Source organism: Crinia signifera, chromosome 2 (genome assembly GCF_055691185.1).
Source record: "Crinia signifera chromosome 2, ASM5569118v1, whole genome shotgun sequence".
In the NCBI taxonomy this organism is placed as follows: domain Eukaryota; kingdom Metazoa; phylum Chordata; class Amphibia; order Anura; family Myobatrachidae; genus Crinia; species Crinia signifera.
In genome coordinates, this window is record NC_139218.1 from 292736178 (window position 1) to 292763912 (window position 27735).

The window sequence follows — 27735 nt, forward strand, 5'->3', positions numbered from 1 at the left end:
ACGAGTTTTGTTCCTTCCCTGTATATCTTTCAATCGTTGGGGTTCAGAACCCTGCATAGCCTGCATATTCTGACTGCAGGAAATAGCTTTGTTTCCAGGAACTTTTTACAGCATGGGGAAAGCTTACTGGATGAATCAATTAGGACAGAGGTTCTAAAAATAGGTCCCAAAGTGGGTCCCGACCTTCTCATCGTGGGGTCGAGACTCCATGTTGCTGACCGTCAGGCTGATGATTTTTTTAATTGTGTCAGTGATGTGAATGTTCAAATATTCTCTGTAAAGCGCTGCGTAATATGTATGCGCTATATAAGAAACTGTTAATAAATAAATAAATAAATTTAAGGAGTCTCAATCTGTTTAATTGTCTGTTATTTTATACTGATCTCATCATTTTGTGCCTCCACAATGTATGATGTGCTGACGTTCTGCAGTAACTTGCTGGGTTCCTGTCATTATATTGTCTGATGGGGTCCCAGAGCAAAATAGTTTAAGGACCCCTGCATTAGTACCATTCTCCTTTGGCGTGTGATAGTGAATGCAACAATATTATTATTAAAATATATATATATATATATATATATATATATATATATATATATATATATATATATATATAGTGAATGCAACAATATTATTATTAAAATATATATATATATATATATATATATATATATATATATTATTTTTTTTTTTTTTTTTCTGTTTTGTATTCTTTCTATGTGTTCAAAATATTTTTAAACAACTGCCGGTACTTGTTTCCTAGCACGGCGCCCACGATTTTCAATCGTAAGGCATCTTATGCATTGTATCGCATCGCATGCCATATAGCCGCATACGATGCGATGCGATTTTAAATTGTATAAGCACCTTAATGGGTGTCTTCAATGTTAAATGGCCCCATTATAAAATTATTAATTGTATAAGCACCGTAATGGGTGTATACCACCGTATACCATCGCATTGTATGCCATATACAATGGTATACGATTTTAAATTGTATAACATCGGGTGCCATCGCATCACATCGCATACCATTGTAAGGCTTATGGTATACGATGTGATGGGCGCCGTGCTAGGAAACAAGTACCCAACTGCCTTATAACAGATTTCACATGAAACCTGTAAATGACAAAACTTTATTCCACCTGATAATTCTCTATAACATAAACAAATGCGGGTTGTTTGCTGCCAATAGCATGCCCACATATGTGCACTGCCACCCATGATCCATAGTATCACATGGGTGTGTACACTCCAGCGACCATTTCGCACATTGTCCTGGCAAACCGCAGTCTCAACCCATTCGCGGGATAGATGAGCGGGCTCATACCTGTGTAGCCTAGACAGGCTGATAGATTAGAAGAAACATGCTATTTGCAAGCAGAGCGGAGTACTGCAAAATCTGAAAGTCTCTGGGCCAGCCTCATGCATCATGCCATTAATAGAAGGACATGTCAGTATTTTATAATACAGAATATTTTACCATGTAATGCTATAATTCCAGGTTTTGTCCACTTCTACTGGTCTTACAAAAACTGTTTACAACCCAGAAGCTTTGAAAGCCATACAAAAATCAGTAACCTATTCTTCTACTATAGACAACAATGAAGCACATAAGAAGAAACAGGTGAGTAATATAAAGTTATTATTATTATATGTCATGCAAGAGAACATACAGTAGGTGCAAGCTGATAAGGTAGCAGGTATAATGTGTGGAAAGAGGGAGGAGGCTTCCCCTAGTAAGGCAAGGGTATGCTTACTTTAGCGCACACTTTTTATTTAGCGGTCTGGATATCAAATAATTATTGCTGGATATTCCTTGACAACATCACTGGGTCCCCTGATTTTACTGTATAAGGATTGGAGAAGACACAGATGGAGCCGCTCGCATTAGACCATGCACCGTCCCCGCCGTCTGCCAGAATAAGGTGCACAAGACACTCATGCGCCCCATTGTCGACCTAATGCTTGTGTCAACCTTCCTACCCTGTCGGCCTGATATGTCCACCTATTTCATGTGTTGATCTAAGCCTGGGGTAGCGAACTCCAATCCTCAAGAGCTACCAACAGTTAATGTTTTCCAGGTCTCCTCACAGAATCACAAGTGAAGTAATTAGCTCCACCTGTGGATCTTTTAAAATGTGATAGTGAGTATTGAGTACAGCTGTGCACCTGCAGGGTGAGCTGGAAAATGTGCACTGTTGGTAGCTCTCAAGGACTGGAGTTGGCTACCACTGATCTAAGCCATGTCTACCACCGGTGCTCAACCCAATTCACGTCGACCTAAATAGGATTGACTTTAATGACTGTATCCCCTTCACTGCAAGGATTAGAGTTCTAGGTGAGCTAACTGGTTTCCTCTCACCTGCCAGCTAACTTATGGCTTCTAAAGGTGAGACAGTCTCCAAGCATAAATGCTGCAAAACTACTAGGAAACAACAAACACAGGTTCAAATAAACCAGCTTACATAGGGTTACATGAGCAGAAGTGATCAAAAAAAGTTAATAAAAAAAAACAAAATATAAAAAACTGTAATCTACTGCACTTCCCATTCCCAGGCTTGGGGTGGAAAACTGCATTCCCCAGGACTATTTTTGGACGCACTTGCACCCCAATCCTGGAGTTAGCCTCGGAATGGCAAGTGCAGTTCACTAGTGTTTTTAAACTAGATGAATTCATTTGTACTTTTAAGATTCGAGAAGCCAAAGTGAGTGAATTTGGCACTTCACAGTGCAACATCCTTTTGCTACCATATACTGTGATTTGGCCATTTTTCTCCTGATTCCGATGAATCGGGTAGAGAAATCTGATGAACCGTGGCCAAATCGCAGGTGTATGACATCTGATCCAGTCTCGTTCGCTTCAGAGTCTGATATCGGAGCTGCTTGCACGTCCCTCCTCCAACTCGTACAGCACAGAATGGGATTGTATGCAAAATATCACATGCAAAAGGGGAGAAGTCACAGTAGTGTGCAGGGCGATATACAGTCACTCTCTAAGCAACATAAATAAGCAGGTTAACACAATTTACATTTCAGTGGATTCCATTGTATAATTTTTTTTTCTTTTTTCCACCTTCAAAATGAATTTATAGGAAGCACTAAAACTTCAGCAAGATGTAAGGAAGAAAAAGCAGGAAATATTGGAAAAGCACATAGAGACACAAAAGGTGAGACTTTTTTTATATGTCCTAGTAATTTCATCACCCATAATGTTAGTTGTAACTAGTCTGTGCCATATTTAGCAAACGCTTATAACTGTTGTGGTATTTGTTGTTGACAGACAGGGCAGCAATGACTATATAGTGCAAGTTGAATGTAGATAGCATGAATTGTATGTAAATAGTGCAGAGTTATCAAAGATTGCATAGCACTCGAATCTTAAGTCGAATAGCAAGGGAATCTCACCGTGTGTACACAGCATTAGAAAAGGAAAGGCCCATACACACTGGGCGACTATGCCCAGCGTGTATGGACAGTGATGATAGCGTTCATCGCTATGGGGAAAGCCGCTCAGTGCATACACACTGAGCGGCTTTCCCCCTGCCCGGTGCCGACTGAGGGGGGAGGACGCTATGCAAAGCCGTCCTGAAAGCCATTCATCTGCTGGTGTAACCAGCAGATGAGCAGCTTTCCTGGCGATGTTTCGGGAGCACGCAGCAGCGCTCATCGCCGGGCCATACACACTGGGCGGCTTTGAGCTGAAAGCCGTTCAAACCTGCTGTTTTGAGCGACTTTCAGCTCAAAGTCGCCCAGTGTGTATGGGCCTTTAGTCTGATTCTTGGTTGGATAGTTAGTGAACATAATAGCAGAAAGAAGTATTAAAACCTCATCTAGATGCTGTTCTGCCAAATGCAACATGGGATGCCGTGGTCTCCTGCATCGTGCAAGTGTTGTATGCACTTGCAAATGTAGAGGACACCTCAGATCGTCCAGCTACAAATCGTTCTGATGTATAACAGATCAAAGGTTGAAAAAATATGGGTAGGCTAGATGGGCCAAGTGGTTCTAATGTACCATTATTGTAATGTTTTTAGGTATTTGGTGAATCTGGAAAGATATTCGTTGAGCCTGGGCTAACCTAAATGCATGTTTTCTAGATACTTATATCTAGGCTTGAGAAAAATAAGAGCATGAAGTTGGAAGACAAAGCAGAAATCTTGAAAACTCTGGAAACTTTGACTAACAGTATTACTAAACTAAGAGATGAGCTGAAGGCAGTCTCATCTGCTGCCTCCATGTTGAAGGGTAACAAAAGCAAAGTTCAGGTAGTGTTTGTTTTACTTTTGTATTGTTACGGTTGTGTGAATCCATGTGCATGCCTGTGACAAAATTGCTTTACAGATAATATAGTGTTTCATACTGTAAAGCTTACAGCAGGATGAGCAATGTATTTACGTTGCGCTGGGACAAGAGTTGTCCGTAATCCGGCATCTGCCAGACTACAGTTCATCACTTGTCAAGTCAACATGTAGCTGGTTTTCCCAAGAAAAGAGGCGGACAACAGTGACATGAATGGACATGTTTGGATGCAGTCGTTACATATTAACAATTTGAAGGAATGTTCACGTATACCTTTATCTTGTGTGAGTGGAAATAACAGCCACATGTGTGATATAAGAACATATACATATTACTGAGGCTGTACACAGTGCCCTGCTTTGCAGGATTTTACACTGATGGACTTTGAGGACCAGCAACATTGTGCCACTGAGGAATTTGTGAACCAAATAAAATTGCTAAGAAACCCCTTTCAGAGAGAGGAAACACAATGGGAAAGTTCCGCCATTGAACCTCGGGATAAACCTCTGCGGTTAGTTTTACAAAAGGTAAGCTCAAAGATGTTCATTTTTTGTTTCTGTCATTTCTTTAAGCAGTGTGTAGTGTAATTTGAAATGACTAATCAATAGCAACAGTCTGAAGCCAGCCAGTTGCATTTATTTTTATTTGTTTTTGTAAACTCTCCAATTGTTTTGCACTCGGTCAGTCAGTTGTAGCCATTAAATTCATACATTTCTTTCAATACGCTAGTCCAGACCTTGCTAACCTGTGGCTCTCCAGCTGTTGTGATCCTTCAAATCCCAGCATGCCTTGCCAGTTTTTCTATTAGCGATTTGTGTGCTTAAACTGTAGCAAGACATGCTGGCATGTGTCGTTTCATAACAGCTGTTCATGGACTAGCACAGAATAACCAGGCCTGTGCTAGTCCATTAGTTCCCAAACTTTGTCCTCAAGGCATCCTAAACAGTCCAGAGTTTAAGATTAGTCATGCTTAAGCACAGGTGACTTAATGCCTCGGTAAAGTTTGATTATAATATTCTGTGCACAAGCAGGGATATCCCTAAAACCCAGAGTTTGGGAAACCCTGCACCGGTGTCTTCAATTCTGGATTTAGAAATGGTCCCCCCCTCTTCAGGCTGAAACTTATTCTGAGGTCTCCTTGTGCTTTTAAAAACTTAACGCAGATTTTCAGATGTGTAGGTCTGGTACTGTGAGGAGCCTTTTGTTTCTCTAGGTACTGTATGGCTGAGGGTTTGCACTAGGGTTTTTAATTCAAAAGCTTCACATGTTCTTCTATTAATGTCTGTCTTCTGGTTCTGTCAAGGCCAGAGCTTTGTTCTAAAAAGTGTATAGCTTATATAAGTATTTTGCACTCCCATCAGATATTTTCTTTCTTTAAGTAGCATCTAAGTAGCCTTCTGTTTTGTAAGTCTTATGTATTTTCAAGTGGTCAGTAAAGGGCATATTGCTCACACAAAAATAATGGGTATTATGTTCTAAAACCAGTTCACCCAAAAGTTCCAAAACTCAAAAAAGGGAAAGTATTGTTGCTTTGTGACTATCATACACACAGACATGATCATCAGAGATTTGGAGACTAATATACTAATGCTAGTACTAGGGAGGCCAATCCCGGGATCGGCGGGATCCCGGGATTTTGGCCTAAAATTGCTGGGATTTGAATCCCGGGATTGAAGCTTCCAATCCCGGGATTCCGGGATTAGTAACCCCATTAGTTTTGGTTTAAAGCCGGGCAGCACTGAGCACCAGAATATGGCTCAGACGCTGCCCGGCTGACTGTTTCTTACCCCCGGTGCTGCTGTCGGGAGTTGGGAGGGACTAAGTGCTGTGCTGACAAGCATGACAAGCATGGCAGCGCCCAGGCTGCGCAGCGTGAACCCTGACATCACGTCACGCTGTGCAGCCCGGCCGCTGCTCTGCCTGTCAGCATAGCACACTGTCCCAAAGCCGGACAGACGCCCGATGTGCCAACCCCAGCCTTCCGCCCACCCGCCGGTGATAGCCGTCCTGCTGCTGCCCTGTCACCACAACCCCCGCCGCCGTAAGTGACAGTGCGGGGGGCAGCTTTAGGAGAAATTTATTTTGTCATCTGGGGGAGGGGCCGTTTTTTTTTTTATTAGGGAGGCCAATCCCGGGATCCCGGGAATCCCGGGATTGAGCATTTTTCAATCCCGAATCCCGGGATTGAAAAAATGCCCCGGGATTGGCATCCCTAGCTAGTACCAGTGCAAGCAGACAAAGTGGTCATTTTTAAACATTGTTTTGTTTATTTTGGTTATCGGGCTTCAAGTCTTATTACCACTTATGCAGGAAAAACTATTAACCTCATCAAAGACCTACAAAATTAAAGACCTACAAAACAGCTGGGTAATAAAATAACACAAATTTTTGCTATACTTGTTTTCCTGTTTATATAAAAAAAAGTTAAATCAACATGTGAAACTTTCTGTGCAGGCAGGTAAGAAGTGTAAAGGCCCATACACACTGGGTGATATTGAGCTGAAAGCAGCATAAAAGCCTCCCAGTGTGTATGGCCCGGTGATGAGCGCTGTCGCACTTCCTCATCCCCTCTGGCTGCTGCTGCTCATCTGCTGGTATTACCACCAGATGAACAGCAGGGGTGTATGGCTTTCCATAGCTTTCTGTTCTGGAAAGCCGTCCGCCCCAGGAAATTTGCTTGGGCAGGTGAAAATCACTCAGTGCATACAAACAGTGATTTTTCAACCTAGCAATTTTTTTTTCTTTTTCCCCCTCAATCATTGCTGTGCATACATGCTGGGCAAAAACGCCCAAAACGCCCAGTGTATGCACCTTCAGGCACATCTGCACTCTGCCAATATTAGAGTGATATTATATATATATATATATATATATATATATATATATATATATATATATATATATATATATATATATATATATATATATATATATATAGTCTTTCCTAATTGCATAGAGTATGCAAAAGATAGGACCAGCACATCCAGTAAGTGTAGTAAGCAATTTAATGAAATAACACAGGCATAGTACTCATCTGATTAAACAGGCAGCTTAATCCAGCTGGAAGCAGCATGTCACAAAAGCCATAGAGCCAAGCATGTCCCCTGACGGGCCGTTTCGGCGCTCATGCGCCTTTCTCAAAGGGTATTTATATATATTTATATATATTTATTTATTTTTTTTTCATTTAACTACTACAAGTTATTTTTATCTTTCAGGAATATGTGCACTCTTCCGATTCTGATGATGGCAATTTAATAATTTCTTGTGATCGGAATCCACTTTTGTTTTCTGAAGAGGATGATGAAAGTTTGGAGGCAGACTTCATAATGCACCGTCCAGAATTAAAAAACCCTTCTGTTAAAGAGAATCAGGCGCTTGAAGACTACCAGATTAGAGATGTTTCCTTCAAAACAGAAGAACGAAGATTTGAAGCCTTTACAATTGTGAAGGATGAATCTGACACGAGTGAAAAGAGAGATGAATACACTGTATTCGGAGAGCATGTGGCTAACAAATTGCGCAAGGGAAAAAGCAACCATGAAGTCTGGGTTGCCCAGCACCACATTAACATGGTTTTGTTTAACTTTGAAATGGGCATGTTTGCCCAAAATCATGTTCCTCAAATTTCCTCAGATGTGTTCCCACAACCTCTGTTTCGGCACCCAACGCCACAATATGTTACTCCAGGCCCTACACACGTACTGGCTAACCCACACATTGGACCTGTTTTGGTTGCTCCTTAATCTGGTTTGTGCACTGTTCAGATGTTTGTTCCCGAAGTTTCTTTTTTACCAGAGAATTTATTATACATTATATTTATAAATAATATTCTGAATTTATTTTTAAAGAAAGTTTGTTTTATGTTGTGATATTTCAAGTTCATTATCTGTATATATACCCACAGAATAGCTACTTTATGTTCTACTTTTTGTTACTTTAAAGCTGCTTTAATTACTTCAGGGATATTTAGCGTTCGTTTGATTACCCAGCTTTAGCAGACCACTTCCATAAATAATTTTGTACAATTTTTTTTTATATTTTTGCTATGATGAACATGGGGCTACAAATGTTATATAAAGGCCTTTATAAATACTGCGACAAGATTTCTCTGCTTTATACACATTTCCAATGTTTTTGCCATATGAAAATTTATTTTTGGTCATTTATTTTAATATGTATTTTAGAAAGTCTTGAAAGCTCTGTAATTCAGCTTTGAATTTATTTGCACAGTTAAAATGCCTTTTATATGCAAAAGGTAATTGCTGCATGTATATTTTTTTTTTATTGCAGCTCTAAAAAATGTGCTTGTTTATAGAATTTATCAGAAAATATTATTACACAATTGTGGCACACATTTCAGGCACCTGCTTTAAGTTAATTGCACACTTAGTAAATAAAACTGGTACTGTATCCAAAAATGTAAAGTGCCTTTCATTCTAATACAATATTAGAATGAGCCTTAAAATTTATAATAAGTATTTTTCAGTAGAAAAAAATTAGTTCTTGCAATTAAGCTTTTTCAGTGCCTTATTTATGTAATAATACTTGTTATTTATGCATTGAATTGTCTGAAGTGCATTTGTAAGAAAATAAATATATTACTTTTTTCCCAGCAGTTTATATATTTTACCTGTTAAATTTTCATAAATTAGCTTTTTTTTTTTTTTACACAATTTAAGATTTTTCCTAATGAGCCAATTAAAACCTTTTCTAGGTTTGTAGAACACTTTGTTTTTTGTACCAGAAGTAGAAGTGTGTGTTCTTTATTTTCAGCCTAGCATTTATCTTTAATACAATAGTTTAAGATAATCGACAGTGTTTATAATGACTATTTAATCAACTGATACGCCAAAAAAATATTCTTTTTATGCATATTTATAGTCCATTTTACCTATTTTAATGCAGCATTAACATGGCAAGTACATTAAAGATGCCCGTTTTATAATTGTTAAACATTACTACGTCTCCATGAAGTTTTTTGTTGTAACATTGTATTGTAAAATAAGTTGCTGTCTTTAAAGTTATCTTTGGTCGCATTTTTCTAACTCTGCCAATTATCACCATTTAAACATGATGTTAAATACTCAACACGATAATCTGTGGGTACAAGTTGAAAATAACAAAAACACCAATGGATTATATTTGTCACCATCACATTTGAAAGAGTTTCATTCTATGCTATTACATCTATATTTGTCGAAACACTTAAAGATATTACGGCGAGGAAAGATGTATCTACTGCCGCCGATACACGCTGCGGTACGATGTGTGATTTGAGGTGCGCGCTCCCGCGGCACCTCATCGCACAGTACAAAAAGTATGTGCTGCACATACTTTTTGTACTTGCTTTTCATCACATCGCATTGCGATGTGATGGATGCTAATTAAGCCCACAACGCACGCCGGGCAGCTTACATCTTATCTTGCCCAATGGCAACTTTCACTGCAGCAATTTTTTTTTTAATTTTTTTTAATTTTATTCACCTGAACCCGTTCTTGATTTTTACACCATATTTAATTTTTTGTAGATGCAGAAGGAGCTACTAGACACAGAGCTCGATTTGCATAAGAAACTTCAGGCGGGAGAAGATGTAGTGCAATTAAGACGGAAATATACAGAATTGCAACTTGAGGTAATTATTAAACACAACTCATGCTTTCGGTAGAAATATAGCAAAGTAATTTTATTCCATACTACTATGATGCCTTTTAGTGTAGTACTTTGTGGATATAGTTTGTTGTATGTTTCAATGTTTATAAAAAGCTTATGTGTGTGTTTGTATATTCAGGGCTATACAATCAATAGGCCAAACCTGACTACTATTTTACCACTAAGAGGGTTATTCAATTAAGTCTGTTTTCTGATCTATAGTCGATCTAAGAATGGCTGCACTAAATTCGACCTAAAAAACTGAACTTCATTGAATACCCCCATATACATAATCCAACAATCTCTCAAATTGTTGGGTGATTGAATTTGTTAAAGAAGAATATCTTCTTAAAATATATCCAACAAGATTTGTTTTCTCAATCATCCATAAGGGATACTGGGGATTCACTTTGTAACATGGGATATAGATGGGGTCCAAAGGTGCCTGTGCACATAAAAACTTCAATCATGGTGTGCTGGCTACTCTCCTCTATGCCCCCTCCCACAGCTCAGAGCTCCAGAGAACTTTCTTCATTATTTTAGACTTATTTATTTGGGCAAGTTGCTTGGACATGCAGCATGGGAGCATAGGGAGGGGGATACCGACCTCTTCAGGTGATTCTCCAATCCCCACTGCCGGAACAATTTCCAAATTGTTTAGTGTACCGCCTGGCATTGCACCACGATGCACGCGCCCGCAGCATGCCGCACACTCCTAACATGACTGAAAACATGAGCAGAAGCCAGGGCCCCCAATAGGGGGGTACCCTGGTTTAGTTTCGCATACGTGGGCATATAGACCCTTTCTATGCTAATCGCATAACCACCCTTCGCACACTGGCAGCATTTTAGTAAAGAATGACCATAGTGTCATGGCTTTACAAGTTAAATATATTTGCCAGTATAAATATTCTCAATAGCTCTGGTGCCATTACACGGGGTGGAGCTACCTCAGGCCAGACCAGCAGCGCAGCTCGTTCTGGCTCCGCCAAGGCACTCCAGTCTGCAGAATCACTAGTACAGGGGTTTTTAATTGTGAGAGAGTCCCGGAAAAAGCTCCTTTAAGGGCTTTGTTTCACTGATATTATCCTACACAAGGCCTTGAACGTCTTTATAGTGGCCATTAGAGATGTTTTACATATCCCTGCTGAGGAAGGCGAGACGCAGCAATCCTTTTTCTTTGCACAGAAAAGGGCCGGTTTCACCTTTCCTTATCCTAAGGATTTGGATGACCTTTTTCAGAAAGGCTTGGGCATTCACGGATCAAAAAAATTTTAGATTCCCAAGCATCTAGTATACATCTTCCCCTTTGCCTCGGAAGGCATAGGGGTCTGGGAGATCTCGCCAACAGTGAATGCCTCGGTCTGGCTACTATCTTAAAAGATGGTTCTGCCGGTTCCTGGTGCGGCTGCCCTGAAAGATCCAGCTGATAGAAAGATTGAGGGCATGCTAAAATCTATACTGCTGCGGTTGTTTCCCAGAGGCCTGTTATTGCAGGTTGCTGGATGACCCACACCATTTGCTCATGGGCGGGTCAAATTAAGGAGTGCCTGGCTGGTGGAAATACCCTGGTTGATATGAGAACCCTGGTAAAACACGTTCAGGACACAACGCGTGTCCTTTGACACCTTTAAGGAGGTCGGCTTCATTAATGCTAGGACCTCCACTATTGCGGTCTTAGCATGCAAGTCCTTGTGGCTGCGTACTTGGATGGCAGGTGCTGAATCTAAGTAGAGTGTAGAAACACTTCCCTTTGTGGGGGAGTGCTTGTTTGGAGGGGAACTGGACACTTGGATTTCAAAATCCATTTTCCTCCCCGCAGCAGCTCCGCCTGTCAGGCGTTCCTTTCCTAACCCCCTTTGCAGTCCTTTTGTGGGGGGCAATTTTGGAGTAAGCCCAGGGGCAGTAGAGGAAAACTGCATAAGCCCACTGTGGCCAGCTCACAGGAGCAGAGTACTGGCTCTGCCCCCTCCAAATCTTCAGCCTGACGCCATACCTCAGTCCCTGTGGGTCCTAAAGGGGGGGGGGGGGTGCCGTTGCTGGTCTGAGATGCAGTCATTTGGTCTACAGCATGATGGTCGACAGTCATTAGGTCGACACCATTAGGGTGACATGGGAAAAGGTCAAAATGGTTCTAGGTCGAAAGGTCATTAGTTCGACATTGTCTAGGTATTTCATGCCCTACCATCCACTAGGGCTTGGCGGGAGAATAAAATAGTGTGCCAATCATAGAAAGGCACCGTGCCGACACATAGCGAGCCATGCGAGGGCACCATGTCGCCTGTGTCAACATTCGGTCAAAAAAAACAGTGAAAAACCCCATGTTGACCTTTTGACTGTCGACTTAGACACTTTCAAACTAATGACCTTTCGACTTAGAACCATGTTGACCTTTTCCCATGTCGACCTAATGACTGTAGACCAAATGATCCCAACCCGCTGGTCTTCAGTTCTGTCTGGCGTCTTTCCTGCCAAGATTCCTGGGTAAGGATTTTTGTGTCCAAGGGGTACAAACTTGAGTTCAGCGCTTGCCCATCTTGCAGGTTATTCAAATCAGGTCTGCCGGGTTTCCGAGGTCATTCGAGATATGCTACTGGTGATGCTACAAACATTTGTTCGGACCAGGGACATTGTCCCGGTTTCTTCTTCCCAAAGAGCTCTATTCGTAGTAACTGAGCTGGACGACTCAGTACGCCCGATTCTGAACCTCAAATCACTGAAACTGTGCATAAAGGTAGGTGTTCAAGTTCAGAACGGAGTCCTTGAGGGCAGTAAGCCCCTATCCAGGCCAGCGCAGTTTCTGACCTCACTATATCAGCGACGCGTACCTTCACATCCTGATTTGGCCGCCTCATCAGGCATACATAAGGTTTGTTCTGTTGGAGGATATTTACCAGTAACGTGCCCTGCGAGGGTGTTCACAAAAGTGATTCCGGAGCTTATGCTGTTGCTGCGTCTACAGGCGACCAACATCATTCCTTCCCTGGATCCCGCCTTTATGAATTTATCCTGGTAACAGCTGTCCGCCAGCATTTCTTGGACCACTCAACTGTTGTCCCAGCATGGGTGGCTTCTGAATTATCAGAAATCTCACCTAGTGCCTACCCAGAATGTCTTCCTTCCGCTGGTCAAAGCGAGGGCATTCAGGAATTGGTCAGTGAGGTGCTGACTCCGAACTAGGTATCAGTACATCTCTATATTTGCCTGTTGGGGAAGTTGGTGGCATCATACAAGGCTATCCAATACGGGTGCTTCCACACCAGGAGTTTTCAGTTTGATTTCCTGCGCAAATGGTCAGGCTCACATCTGAACATGCATCGGCTGATACGGCTCTCTTAGGCCAGAGCTTCACTGGTGTGGTGGCTTCATTCGTCCCACCTATTGGAGGGACAGCAGTTTGGGATCCAAAATTGGGTCCTTTTAATAACGGATGTGTGCCTAAGAGGCTGGTGAGCTGTGACCCAGGGGGTACAGGTTCAGGATAGGTGGTAAAGCCATGAGTCTCTTCTTCCAATTAACATCTTGGAACTTCGGGCGATTTGCGAGGCTCTGATTCAGTCCTGCCAGGTGCTCCTAAATCAGACCGTTCAGGTGCAGTACGATTCTGCTACAGCTGTAGCATATGTAAAACTTCAGGGAGGGACAAAATGCATGTGGGGAGGTCTCCGGAATCCTCCTATGGGCCATTTTCATTTCAGGAGTGGAAAACTGGGAAGCAGACCTCAGTCGCCATGACCTACGCCTGAGGGAGTTGAGTCTCCACCCACAGGTGTTTCAGCTGATCACAGATGGGTGGGGTTATCTGGACATGGATCTGATGGCGTCCCGGCTCAACAAGAAGCTTCAGCTTTACTCTTCCAGGACCTGGTAACCTCAGGCGGCGCTGGATGCACTGATGCCTTGGTCATACCGCCTCCAATTCCAATGCTTTCCCGAGTACTCTGCAAGGTCAGAAGGTAGAGGGTAAAAGCGATTCTGATTGCCTCAGACTGGCCACGAAGGGCATGGTACGCCTATCTTTTGGCCATGTGGGTGGATGAACCTTGCCTCTTCCGATGAGAATGGATCTTCAGCAGGGGCAGTTCATTTATCCGTAGTTACGACTGCTTAGTTTTGTCGGTGTAGAGGTTGAGTGGCTGATTTCAGCCAGGAAGGGTATTCTGGGAAACGTAATCTGAACCATGATTTAGACTAGAAAGCCGTGACATCCAGATGCAATCATCTGATTGGAAAGAGCTATATGTCCTGGTGTAAAGTGAGACCATGCTTTCCAACAGTTTTCCGACTGGGTCGTTTCCTACAGTTTTTGCAGGCTGGTGTGGGTATGGGACTGTGTTTGGGTTCCATCAAAGTGCAGATATCGGCTTTGTCCATCATCTTTCAGATAAATTTGGCTCTGTTACCGAAGGTTCAGATGTTTTTACTGGGTGTTTTGCACATCCAGACGCCTTTCGTACCATCCGCCGCTTTGTGGGACCTGTCTGTAGTTTTGACCTATTTGCAGTCCTCCTGGTTTGAACCATTGGACTAGTTATAGGATAAGTTCCTTATGTGGAAAATGGTCATGTTTCTGGCCCCGGCTATGCGCGGGTTTCTTAATTCGGGGCCTTGTCATGTAAGACCCCCTATTTAAAAAATTTTGAGGATAGGGCGGAGCTCAGGACTTGTCTGCAGTTTTTGCCGAAGGTAGTTTCAGCTTGGTCTGGTTCATCTGAAATTCCTAAATCTTTGGATATTGTAAGTGCTTTAAAGATTTATCTTAATAGGACGGCTGGGACTAGGAAGTCGGATTCCCTTTTTGTATTACGATGCTAACAAGAAGGGTTGTCCTGCTTCAAAGCAGTTGATTGCTTGCTGGATACGGCTTACTGTTCAGCAAGCTTAGTCTTCGGCAGCCTTGCCTGTTCCAAATTTGGTGAAGGCCCACTCAACTAGATCTGTGGGCTCCACCTGCGCGGCTACCCGTGGAGTCTCGGACATGCAATTATGCCGAGCTGCTACTTGGTCTGGGAAGAACAAATGTGTTAAATTCTATAGGTTTAATACCCTGGCCAAAGAAAAAACCTAGTTTGGGCACTTGGTGCTGCAACTGTCTCAACATGTTCCCGCCTATTCCGGAAGCTTTGGGACATTCCCATTGTGCTAATTGAATCCCCAGTATCCCTTATTGATGAGAGAGCAGCTACGATTTTAAATTAGAGATGTGCAGGCTCTGATTTACTCTGATTTCAAAGCAGGATCTTATTGGCTATCCCAAATCACATGACAGCTGTTGACAGTTGATAGCCAATAAGATCCTGCTTTGAAATCAGAGTAAATCAGAGCCTGCACATCTCTATTTTAAATACCTACCGCTAAATCTTTTTCTCTGAGTCCATAAGGGATTCTGGGATAGATTTACTAAGCTCAGTGAAGTGATAAACTGTCTGTTTTTTAACACCGGCCAATCAGCTCCTATCTGTGAAGTTACAGGCTTGGTTTGAAAAATGACAGGTAGGAGCTGATTGGCCTGTAATAAAAACTAGACTCGTTTATCACTTCACCGAGCTTAATAAATCTGCCCCTCTGAGCGCCCTCCTTAGTGGTTTGCCATTCTGCAGGTTTTTGTTATGAATGGTGTGTTTGTTCGTTTCATCTCACCACTTGTTTCTTAAGTTTCCTTCTCTCAAGTATGTCTTCCTCCTTAGCGCACAGCTTTACCTAGACTGTGCTGTGGGAGGGTGCATAGAGGGGAGGAGCTAGCACACTTTGGTTGAAGTTTTCATGTGCACAGGTTCCTTTGGACTCCATCGAACTAAGTAAATCCTTAGTATCCTTTATGGTCTCTGAGAAAAGGATTTACCAGTAGGTATTTAAAATCTATTTTTGGTTTTAAATAACATTTTTGACATTTCCTGGATGTGCTCCTCTTCTTCAGGATGCAATCCTGAAGACTTATGCCACTGGTCCAGGGAGATGGACCTGCAGCACGGTGATGGTCCCAGACCAATATGTGCACTGCAGACACACTAGATAACCAGGGCACAATGTATACTGTTGCTGGGGACCATTAAACAGACCAGGAGAACCAGTGGAGGTTGTCGGCGCTTCCCCAGCCGCCCTCATCCATCTTAAGGTGCCAATCTGCTAAGATTTTTCCGCTCTGGGCTGCTCCCTCCCTTACCCTCCTTTCTCTGAGACGCTGGGCTCCCATTTCAGAGCCCTGCAAGTCTCCCTGTATACCTCTCCTTGCAGTGAGGTTATACACAGCACTGCATCCTTCCAGGTTTCTCCAAAAAAGAAGTGGTTGATACCGGTTAAATTGTATTTCTGCATTGTATATGACTTAAGCTAGTGCTGCATTCTCTACTTCTCAGTGGCTAGTTTACTGCTCGTTTTGTACCTCGGGACACATCAGCACCACCAGCTCCAATTAAAGAGGCTCCATGGGCTTCTACCTCCTGAGAGTATTGTGCCTTCCTCACAGTCTACGCCATTCTCAGATTCTGAGACTAATGGTGCCCATACACGCTACGCTTTTTTGGTCCTATTTGATTTGATTTGACTATACAAGTTTTTTCTTGCAGTATGCAATCCTTTCCAATTGGATTGGATGCAATTTGTACTTTGATGCGTCCGATGAGCTCAGATGCGATTTGATCAGATTTTAACCTATTTTTTATTGCAAGTTCAAGAACTTTATTTCTGCTAATGTCCACATAATTAAAACAATAAATAAAGTTGTTTTAAACTGACGGACGGACATATTGTAGGCAGGATGAGCAGCCGCCGCGGCCATGCGACTCCCTTCCCCTCTCACCCCTATTGCCAGCCACGCCTCATGTGATTATGTACGGGGCGGCGTGCTTTCCTACCCGGGGGCCTCTCCCAGTGCTGCGGCTCACCTTACTGCCGGAAGTGCTGGGAGCTCCTTCTCCTCCGCGTGACAGCCTGGCGCGGAAGAGAAGAGGTGACTGACAGCGGGTGGGGTCGTGCCAATAATCGCATAGCTTCGCATCGCACTATACTACAAAAGTGCATGCGATTCTATGCGATACAGTACAAAAAGGATGTGCCTGCACATCCTTTTTGTACTTTACTATATCGGGCTCCCGGGGACGCGCATCGCGTCGGATCTGAACGCGGCAGACACTTAACACGCCGCGATTATCGTTTATGCGATGCGTTTTGTACTTAAAAAGTACAAAACGCATACGATAATCGTAGTGTGTATGGGCACCATTAGAATGGGGCTTAAGATTTTTTTTTTTCCTGCAAGACCATGACCGTTGCAGTGACACACACACACTTTCAGATTCTAGTTCACAAATGTGGCCTTCCAGACGTGGATCGGACACAATCCCATGGTGCCAGTGTACAATGCAAGGATGTAAGACCCGGAGGTGTGCTTCGTAGATGCACTAACCATCCTGTGCACATTTCGTCTGGCCTACCACTTTCCTCCAGTATATCTCATTCCCAGAGTGCTCTGGGGTCATTCAAAGATCCACCGTGTCCCTAATCCACATCACTTTGAAATTGTCATATCAATCTTTTCTGTCTCTGAGAGTCTGTATACATTCCTATATTTTTTGGGTGCAAAAAAAGAAAGTGGGTTCAGTAAGCATTATCAATCTAATCCTGGGTACACACCAGGACGACAAGGGTCCAATCCCATCAATCTAGATCCAATTCCGACCGATTGGATGTAGATTGTGTGGTGATTTTCTGTCCTGGTGTGGTCCGATGTGCGGTCCCGCGGGTCGGTCGGTTGTTATTCAGATCCTACCTGCAGCAGGTAGGAACTGGAAACAACCATACTCCCGGGTGCGGGTCGCCATCGGATCGGACCCATTCACGGTGCATATCGTGAGCGGGTCGTGCCCCCCGCGTCATCGTGAGCTGGTCGGAAGAAACACTGGTGTGTACCCTGCATAAGGTCATCCTGGTGTGTACCCTGCATAAGACAGAGGTTATGTCTCTTTCTCTGTTTAAATTCAACTTTAAAGTATACCGTACTTTATAAGGCTGAACAAAAAATATTGGGATTTTGATTGCCAGTTAATGTATTTTAATGATTAGAATTATCTTAAAAAAAAAAACTATGTCCCAGATGTGCTCAATTGGATTCAGGTCTGGGGAACGGGCGGGCCAGTCCATAGCATCAATGCCTTAGTCTTGCAGGAACTGCTGACACAATTCAGCCGCATGAGGTCTAGCATTGTCTTGCATTAGGAGGAACCCAGGGCCAACCGCACCAGCATATGGTCTTAGAAGTGGTCTGAGGATCTCATCTCGGTACTTAATGGCATTCAGACTACCTCTGGTGAGCACATGGAGGGCTGTGCGGCCCCCAAAGAAATGCCACCCCACACCATTACTGACCCACTGCCACACTTGTCATGCTTGAGGATGTTGCAGGCAGCAGAACGTTCTCCTTGGCGTCTTCAGAGGCGTCATGTGTTCAGTGTGAACCTGCTTTCATCTGTGAAGAGCACAGGGCGCCAGTGGCGAATTTGCCAATATTGGTGTTCTCTGGCAAATGCCAAATGTCCTGCATGGTGTTGGGCTGTAAGCACAACCCCCACCTGTGGATGTCGGGCCCTCATACCACCCTCATGGAGTCTGTTTCTGACTGTTTGAGACACATGCACATTTGTGGCCTGCTGGAGGTTATTTTGAAGGGCTCTGGCAGTGTTCCTCCTGTTCCTCCTTGCACAAAGGTGGAGGTAGCGTTGCTGCTGCTGGGTTGTTGCCCTCCTATGGCCTCCTCCACGTCTCCTGATGTACTGGCCTGTCTCCTGGTAGTGCCTCCATGCTCTGGACACTACACTGACAGATACAGCAAACCTGCTTGCCACAGCTCGCATTGATGTGCCATCCTGGATGAGCTGCACTACCTGAGCCACTTGTGTGGATTGTTGTCTCATGCTACCACTAAAGTGAAAGCACCGCCAGCTTTCAAAAGTGACCAAAACAGCCAGAATGCATAGGAGCTGAGAAGTGGTCTGTGGTCACCACCTGAAGAACAACTCCTTTATTGGGGGTGTCTTGCCTATAATGTACACCTGTTGTCCATTTTCACAACAGCATGCAAAATTGACTGTCAATCAGTGTTTCTTCCTAAGTGGACAGTTTGATTTCACAGAATTTTGATTGACTTGTAGTTACTTTGTGTTGTTTAAGTGTTCCCTTTATTTTTTGAGCAGTGTATATATTTATATATGAACCAAGCCAACCTATATATCTGTATATATCTATATAATGTTACTTAATTTTTTCATTGCAGGCTGCAAAGCGTGGTATTCTATCTAATGGACGGGGAAGAGGGGCACGTATGAGAGGAAGAGGGATGGCACGCGGCAGAGGAAGGGGTCGAGGTATGCCAGTTCATGCTGTGGTAGATCATCGTCCAAGAGCCCTAGAGATCTTTGGATTTGTTCAAGGTGACCGGGAAGATCTTCTTCCTCACTTTGCGGTAGGTAATACTAGTTACCTAAAATGTAATGCCGTAGTCAAGCATTTCTCATGTGAAAAATTGAGATATGGAAGTACCATTTGTATTTTTTTCAACTGTTTCTCATAATTAAATGTGTACTTGTTTTTAGTTTAAAGAGTTGCCCAGTGGGCAAATGATTTGTTATGCGGTTGATGCACTCCTGTTTGTTTAATGAATGACCTTGCACATAATTCAAATTTATATAGTGCTGAAGCAGGTCTTGGGGGTGTTTTTTTCATTCAGTGATACTATGGTGCCGACCCAGAAACCATTTAAGTTTTGCAGTTACCACAGGGTCTGAAGGAATGACATTGTGTGGTGTGAAAATCATAGTTTTCACCTTAACTGCTGTGTGTTCCTTGATCCTTTGCTTTCCTTTGGGAGGTTTGGAAACTGGTTTATAACGTAAACGTACAGAGTTTTGTGCATTTTTAGCGGTGTCTGAGCTTTGATTCCAGAAATTCATACCTATTTTTATGCAAGGTGTGTTGCGAGTTAAGCCATCGTTTTGCCCACTGGTAGCTCCATGGGATCTTAATTTGCTACAAAGCAGACCATTGCACGGTGGATCTGTTCCATCATCACTCAGGCTTATTCTAGTGTAGGGATTGTGTTGGCACCTTCTATCAGGATAGTGGCAAACTCCTGGATGGCAACGCATGGGGGCTTCCATGGACCAGATATGCAAGACCGCTACCTTCTCCTTTGTCCATCACTTGTTTCTATTGATGTTTGCCTCCATGGATGCCCACTTTTGGAGAATAGTTCTCATTTCAGGCATGAACTTCCCATGGTCTAGTGCATGGGTCTTCAACCTATGGCCCTCCAGATGTTGTGAAACTACATGTTCCAACATGCATTGCCACATTTTTTTCCAAGCCAAAACTGTCAGGGCATGCTGGGACATGTAGTTCCACAACATCTGGAGGGCCACAGGTTGAAGACATGTGGTCTAGTGTCTCCTAGCTTAAGCTGTGTACAGACGGGAGCGATTTCAGCACATATCGCTGGCAATATGGTCGCTGAGCGACCATATTGCCAGTGATTTTATGTGCTGTGGGAGATAAATTGCTAGGAGCGTGCTCTTCCAATTATGGCTAAAAATTGCTGGTCGCTGGTGCACAATGCACTGTGCACCAGCCAGCGACCAGCGATTTTTAGTCAAAATGAGGTAGAGACAGAATGAGACAGAATAGCTTGCAATTTTCAGCCAAAATCACTGGTCTCTGATGAAAAACAGTACACTGAGCAATATATTGCTGAGCGATTTTAAGCCAAAGTCGCTCACGACCAAATCGCACCATGTGTACACAGCTTTAGATGAAAGAGACCAAGAGATTTTTGTTGCTCTGTTTCTATTGTTCCAACATTTTAACTAGGTTACCTTGTCGGGCATTTCAAAAGTAGTTTGTATGTGGAGAAGCAAGCGTTTTAAAGGGATGCTTTAGTTTAAGTGCCAGCTCCTACATTCCCATCAGCAGCACCATGCTCCAGTGTCCTCTAGATGAATTCATAGAAAAGGATTCAATGGTAACTGTCAAAAGTACCAGTATTTGGTGCCACTTGTAAGAAATTCTGTACTGCCAGAATGTATTAATGTATGCATGCAGGCACAGCGAAGGCCGTTCCTGTGCCTGGGAACGAGCAGGACTAAACAATTGTTCAACTCTGCTCTTAGTGCAGTGTGAATGGGTAAGCAATGCAACTAGGATCCATTCAGAGCATAGTAAGAACCTGCGTGTGGAGATCTCCTCTCCAAGTGCCGGTATGCACATGCCTACGGTCAGGTGGTAGACTGAAAAGGTTTTCGCCAGGTTGCACTCGTTGGATTGTATTGGAGCCTGTTGCTTCCATTAATCAGGTAGAAGATAGTATTTGTTGTAATACAAGTACAAATGGCAATGTTTTTTTTTTAACTGTATAAAGATGTACTGTAGTAATATGGGTCACTTTACGTGAATTTGTAATCTTTTTCTTTAAACAGCCCTTGCACCAATGAGACCAATCCTATTTCTAATGTGTATAGGTTGCAAAAAAAAATGACATTCTTTTTTTTTTATTTATTTTTTATACTAAAGCAATTTGGAGAAATTGAAGACTGCCACATAGATGACACTTCTCTTCATGCAATTATTACCTTCAAGACCAGAGGACAGGCTGAGGCTGTAAGTTTTGTGTATTGCACTTCCTGAAAGTTTAATAAATAACAAAGATATCCCAGGTGGAAGCGTGCACTAATGTACTGTAAGTATAACTAAAGCTGTACACCGAAACTGGATCCCTGCCTCTTAACTAAAAACCAATAGAAAAAAGGCATGTGGTGCTGAAAGTATTGGCACATTGTATAAAAGTTAAATATTTTATTAACAAGTATAGCGATAATATGCCTTAAATACAGTGTGTGTGTGTGTGTGTGTGTGAATAGCATAGTATTTCTGCAAATGTAGTAAAAATCTAAGAAACCACATGTACCCTAAGTATTCACAGCCTTTTCTCAATACTTTGATGCACCTTTGGACAGCAATTACAGTTAAGTATTTTTAAATATGCCACAAACTTGGCACATGTATCTTTGTGTAGCTTCACCACTAATGCTGCCACCACCACCATGCTTCACTGTAGGGATGTTATTGGCCTGATGAACGGTGCCTGATTTCCTCCAAACATGACGCCTGCCATTCAAGCCAAAGAGTTTAATCTTTGTCTCATCAGATCAGAGAATTTTGTTTCTCATGGTCTGAGAGTCTCTGATGCATTTTGGCAAACTTCAGGAGGGCTGCCATGTACTTTTTTACTAAGGAGTGGCTTCCTTCTGGCCACTCTACCATACAGGCCTGATTAGTGGATTGCTGAAGAAATGGTTGTCCTTCTGGAAGGTTATCCTTTCTCCACAGAGGAATGCTGTAGCTGACAGTGATCATCTTGGTCACCTCCCTGACTAGGGCCATTCTCCCCCGATCGCTCAGTTTAGATAGCCATACAGCTCTAGTAAGAGTCCCGGCAGTTCCGAACTTCTTCCATTTACGGATGATGGAGGCCACTTTGCTCATTGTGACCTTCAAAGCTGCAGATCTTTTTCTGTACCCTTCCCCAGATTTGTACCTCAAGACTGTGTTGTATCAGAGGCGTACAGACCATTCCTTTGACTTTATGCTTGGTTTGTGCTCTGACCTGCACTGTCAAGTGTGGGACCTTTTATATAGATAGGTATGTGCCTTTTCAAATAATGTCCAATCAACTGAGTTTACCACAGGTGGACTCCAATAAAGCTGTAGGAAGATCACAAGGGTGATCAGTGGAAACTGGAAGCACCTGAGCTAAATTCTGAGCTTAATGGCAAAGGCTGTGATTACTTCTGTACATGCTATTTCTTTGTTTTTAATTTTTAATAAATTTGCAAATTTCCCAAAACCTTTTTTCACGTTGCTAATATGGGATGATGTGTGTAGAATTTTGAGGAAAGCTTGGAAAAATTGAAGCGCTGTGAATACTTTCCAGATGCACTGTGTGTATATTTTTGTGTATACCATATATACTCGAGTATAAGCCTACTTATACTCGAGTGAGGGTCCCACTTGAGTCAATGCGTTTTCCCAGTTTTTTGTTGTAAAATTAGGTGGATCGACTTATACTCGAGTATATACGGTAAATATACATTTCACACGAGAACACTTTAATAAGCCATTTAGGCAATAGGCAAATTCTGTAAACATTTATCCTTTATATTGGATTAAAATTCAACATTAATCTACAAATACATTTAAAAAAATGGATCACCCTCTTTTCTGGAGTATTTGGATGCACAGTGAGCTCTGCCAAGTTATCCACCCTGAGCGGCAGGGAGAGATGCGTGGCCATGGAGCCATCCTGCCCCAGGAGCCATGCTGCCCCAGGGAACAACTGCTTTTAGAATGTAATATAAAATGGGGGGGGGTGGGGGAGGAATTTTTAATCGAAAATATGGCTATACCGTAAGGACAGCAAAATAACCCTATATGTTAAGTTACTACAGCCACTTGTATAAAATAAACATGATTCCAAAAAGTAAATTTACAGGTTGAACACAGATTATCTGGCATTGTCCGTTCCAGCACTGAGCCAGATTACCGATTTTGCCGGATTATAGGTGGTATCATCTGCACGTAGGTGGCCCACCTCAGCGTGACCCCCATCACTATGCCCCCTTCCCCTGAAGCTTGTCTACCACTAGCAGGGCTTCCAAGCCCTGCAGCACCTCAAGAGTAGACCTTTGAAACAGTAGGCTAAGGAGTACTAAGCGGTTGCTGATCGTGCACTGTTGAGATTGCCATGGTCTCTGTAAAACGTAAGTGTTATTCGGGTACCCGTCTTCGAACCATCAAAGCGTTTCTCTGCAAGAAGCAGCTTTTATCAAGAGGCAGAGGTAGTACTGTGTGTTGTGCAAAGGAAAAATATATTGTGGTGTAATGGGCCCATGCAGTTACTTGTCCACAGGTATTACATTCAAAAGTCCCCTTCTCTGGGGAGCTGCAATTTATTCAATACAAAGTAACTTGTATACCAAAATATCAGCTCTTTAAAACCACTGATATAAATCCAACAATATTTCTCCTCCCAGCAGCAGGGGACACTGCAGTCTACACGTGTGGGATAGTGTGGGTGCATTGGAGGAGTCGGCACTTTAAGAAATTTGAATACAGCTGGCTCCTCCCCCCGCTATCCCCCAGCAGACTCCAGTCTTAGAAAAAGTGCCCGGAGGAGTCGGACTCCCGGGCTATGTCTCCTAAGGAGACTAGGAATTTTGTTTCTTTTTTATTTATTTTTTATTTATACTTGGACACAGACAGGCTGGGAATGCCTGTCTGCGACGTGGGACCCTGGAGGGACATGGTCGGGCCTGCATGCAGCCTCCCTCCACTGTCCAGCCACCGGAGCCTCCGTTCCGGGGACCCGCCCGCAGCTGCATGCGGTGTGCGTCGCGGGTCCTGGGCTATCTCCCCCGAACTCCAGGGACGCCGGTGACAAGTAAGGGCGCTGTGCGCCAGACAGGGGGCGGCCATTAAGCGCGATGGTCGGTGGCAGAGAGAGAGCTGAGTCGCGGTGGTGACGTCAGCGCACCCTCCAGTATGCCGGCTGTTTGGGGCGGGCTTGGATTTCGCGCCTCAGCGTAAGAGAGGAGGGCGGAGCTTGCTTCTCTCTCTTCTCTCTGAGCTTTTGAGCTGTGAGGTGGCTTTTGCGGTGCTCTCTCTCTCTGCAGTTTGCTGTACAAAACGGGACCTCTGTTACCTGTGCAGCTCAGCGCTCCCCAGTGGACTACAGGGACACTGTAAGTCTTAAGGGGTACATTACACACACAAGAATCGGGGGTTATTAATTGGCTCCTCTTCCCCTGTAACTTGCCAGACTTCAGGGCTACTTTACTGGGTATTTCCCTGCTGTTGGGCTGTATTTTGGGGTGTTTCTTGTGTGACTGGTGTTGTGTGTCTGTCAGTATTGTTACATTTACTGGGCAGGATGGCAGGAAAAGCAACTTCATCTAAGGCTGCTTTGAAGGTTTATTCCTGCAAGAGCTGTAAGCAGCAATACACACAACATGTTAGAGGGTGTTCCCTCTGTGAGATTTGCTATAAGGCTTCTCAAATTACTGCTGCTCCTGCAGCACCTGTGCAGGCAGCTGCTGTTTCCTCAGAGGTGCTGCAATCATTGCTGTCTAATCTGAATGCTGAAATGGCTGCCTCTAGGAAGGATAGAGAGGTGTTTCAGACTCAGCTTTCTAGATTGACCTCTGCAGAGCCTGCATGGGCTCAATCCTTAATTCAGTCAGTAGACTCATTAACTCAGTCTATGGCAGGTCCTGCTAAGAGACCTTCGGTTGCTGCTGTAACTAAAAGAAAGGCTATGCCCTCTCTGTTTTTGGCTGATGATTCAGACCATGAGGATTATATTATAGAGGAAGGAGAGGTTCTTCCCCCTGTGAAGGATATCCAACCCTTGGATGAAGGGGAGGATGAATCACAGGGTGTGGAGGGGCTTATTAGAGCTGTTAGGTCCACTCTGAAATTAGAGCAGCCTGAGGTTACTCCCCAGGTGTCCATTTTTGGACGCTCTCAAAGACAGGAGTTGTGTTTTCCGGATTCGGAGGAATTAGACTCTCCTCTCCTTTCTATATGGAAGTGTCCGGATAGGAAATTCCAGGTGTCGGCTCGCCTAAGGACACTATATCCTTTCTCTCCTGAATCCAGGGCCAAGTGGGAGACTCCTCCCACTCCGGATATCTCGCTATCCAGGTTATCTAAGCGAGTTACTCTGCCTGTTCCCGGGGTGGCCTCTTTGAAAGAGGCGCAGGATAGGCGTTTAGATTGCTCACTAAAGACCATTTATTCCACGGCAGGGGTCCTTTTGCGTCCTGCTTTGGCCTCTGCTTGGGTGGCCAGGGCTATGGAGCAATGGGCTGCTGATCTTGTGGCTGGTCTGGAGCAAAATATGCCTGTGGCAGATTTGTTGCCTATGGCGGAAGGCATCAGGGATGCTTCTACTTACATAGGTGAGGCAGCGGCAGACATTTCGACTCTAGGAGCCAGAATTTCTGCGTCAGCTGTGGTGGCCAGACGGTCGGTCTGGTTGAGGTCATGGCAGGCTGAGGCTGAAATTAAAAAAGCTGTTGAAGCATTGCCGTTCACAGGGGATATGCTTTTCGGGCCAGAGCTCGATAAACTTATCTCCCAGGCCACGGGGGGTAAGTCTACATTCTTACCTACAGCCGCTCCTCCGCCTAAGAGGCGGTCCCTCACTCAGTCCTTTCGGTCCTTTCGAGGCTCCTCTGCCTTTAGAGGCAGGCCCAGAGGAGGTTTTACGGCCTTTAGAGGCCGCAGAGGTAGAGGGGCGGGAACAGCAGCGGCCGCTGCTGCCCCAGCACGTCGCCAGGAGCCCAAGGCTTCCGACAAGACCGTGGCATGACGGTCTTCTGGCTCTAGTGGGAGAATCCAGGGTGGGCGCTCGTCTGTTGTTGTTCCCTCAGGTTTGGAAGACTCACTGCAGGGACGAGTGGGTCTTGCAAATTATTGCACAGGGATACAGACTTCAATTTTCAGCGCCACCTCCAGTAAGATTCTTTCCAATGGGCCTTCCAAAGCTGGATCAGACAAGAAAGGCCTTACAGGATTCAGTTCAAAAGCTTTTGGACACTTCTGTAATAATACCGGTGCCAGAACATCAGAGGGGACAGGGGTTTTACTCCAATGTGTTCGTAGTCCCCAAACCGGACGGCTCCGTAAGGCCTATCCTAAACCTCAAGGATTTAAATCAATACATCTGTTACAACAGGTTCAAGATGGAGTCCATACGGTCCGTGATTGCATCACTGGAACCGGGAGAATACCTTATGTCGCTAGACATAAAGGACGCCTATTTGCACGTCCCTATTTGGGAACCTCACCAGAGGTTTCTAAGGTTCGCAATACAGGCTTCTCATTTCCAGTTCAGGGCTCTGTCGTCCGCTCCCAGGGTCTTTACCAAGATCATGGCCTGCATGGTGGCGGTACTCAGGTTGCAGGGGATAACGATCATCCCGTACCTGGACGATCTCTTGATAAAGGCTTCTTCTCAGGACAAATTGGTAGCAGACGCTCTGGCCACATGTTCTTTTCTGGTCCAAAATGGTTGGATCTTGAACTTCGGCAAATCTCAGCTCAATCCAACACAGAGGCTTCAATTTCTGGGCCTTATTCTGGATACGGCGCAGGAGGCGGTATTTCTTCCAATGGACAAGATCGCGGCGCTGCAGTCAAAGGTACGACAGGTCCTAGCTCCCGGCAGAATTTCGATCCTGTTGTGCACCAAGATGCTGGGGATGATGGTAGCCTCTTTCGAGGCCATCTCGTACGGCAGATTTCATACCAGAACGTTCCAATGGAACCTACTGTCACAGTGGTCAGGGTCGCATCTACAGATACACGGGAAGATTACCCTGTCAAGAGCAGCTCGTCAGTCACTTCAATGGTGGCTTCACACTCCCAATTTACTCCAGGGCCGGAGTTTCAGTCCATGCAGTTGGACGATACTGACCACCGACGCCAGCCTCAGGGGCTGGGGAGCTTTTGTTCTCAACCGGACTTTTCAGGGGCGGTGGTCGGCCCAGGAGGCAAGTCTTCCGATAAATGTCCTGGAATTAAGAGCAATCAGGTTGGCTTTGGGTCAGGCACACAACTTGCTCAGGGGACGTCCGGTAAGAGTCCAGTCGGACAATGCGACTGCGGTCGCATACATAAATCGACAGGGAGGAACCAAAAGTCGTGCGGCCATGCGCGAGGTGCGTCCTATCTTG

The 27735-nt window shown here is 44.0% G+C and overlaps 1 protein-coding gene across 5 annotated transcripts in view; it reads left to right on the forward strand.

The window, feature by feature from the left end:
* RBM26 (RNA binding motif protein 26) overlaps window positions 1-27735 on the forward strand; it is an 85528-nt gene that overhangs the window by 32560 nt on the left and 25233 nt on the right. For 3 of the 5 annotated variants that reach the window (XR_014469730.1, XR_014469731.1, XM_083168812.1), the window contains 6 exons: window positions 1505-1627; window positions 3096-3170; window positions 4101-4268; window positions 9834-9938; window positions 19224-19412; window positions 21512-21598. Coding sequence is in view for 3 of the 5 variants with exons in the window: in XM_083168812.1 (XP_083024938.1) it covers window positions 1505-1627; window positions 3096-3170; window positions 4101-4268; window positions 9834-9938; window positions 19224-19412; window positions 21512-21598 (747 nt within the window). In the remaining 2 variants the exon portion in view is untranslated. Of the gene's footprint in view, window positions 1-1504; window positions 1628-3095; window positions 3171-4100; window positions 4269-4667; window positions 4830-7520; window positions 8913-9833; window positions 9939-19223; window positions 19413-21511; window positions 21599-27735 lie in introns of those variants that run through there. The other 2 variants (XM_083168811.1, XM_083168810.1) reach the window with 1 other exon arrangement.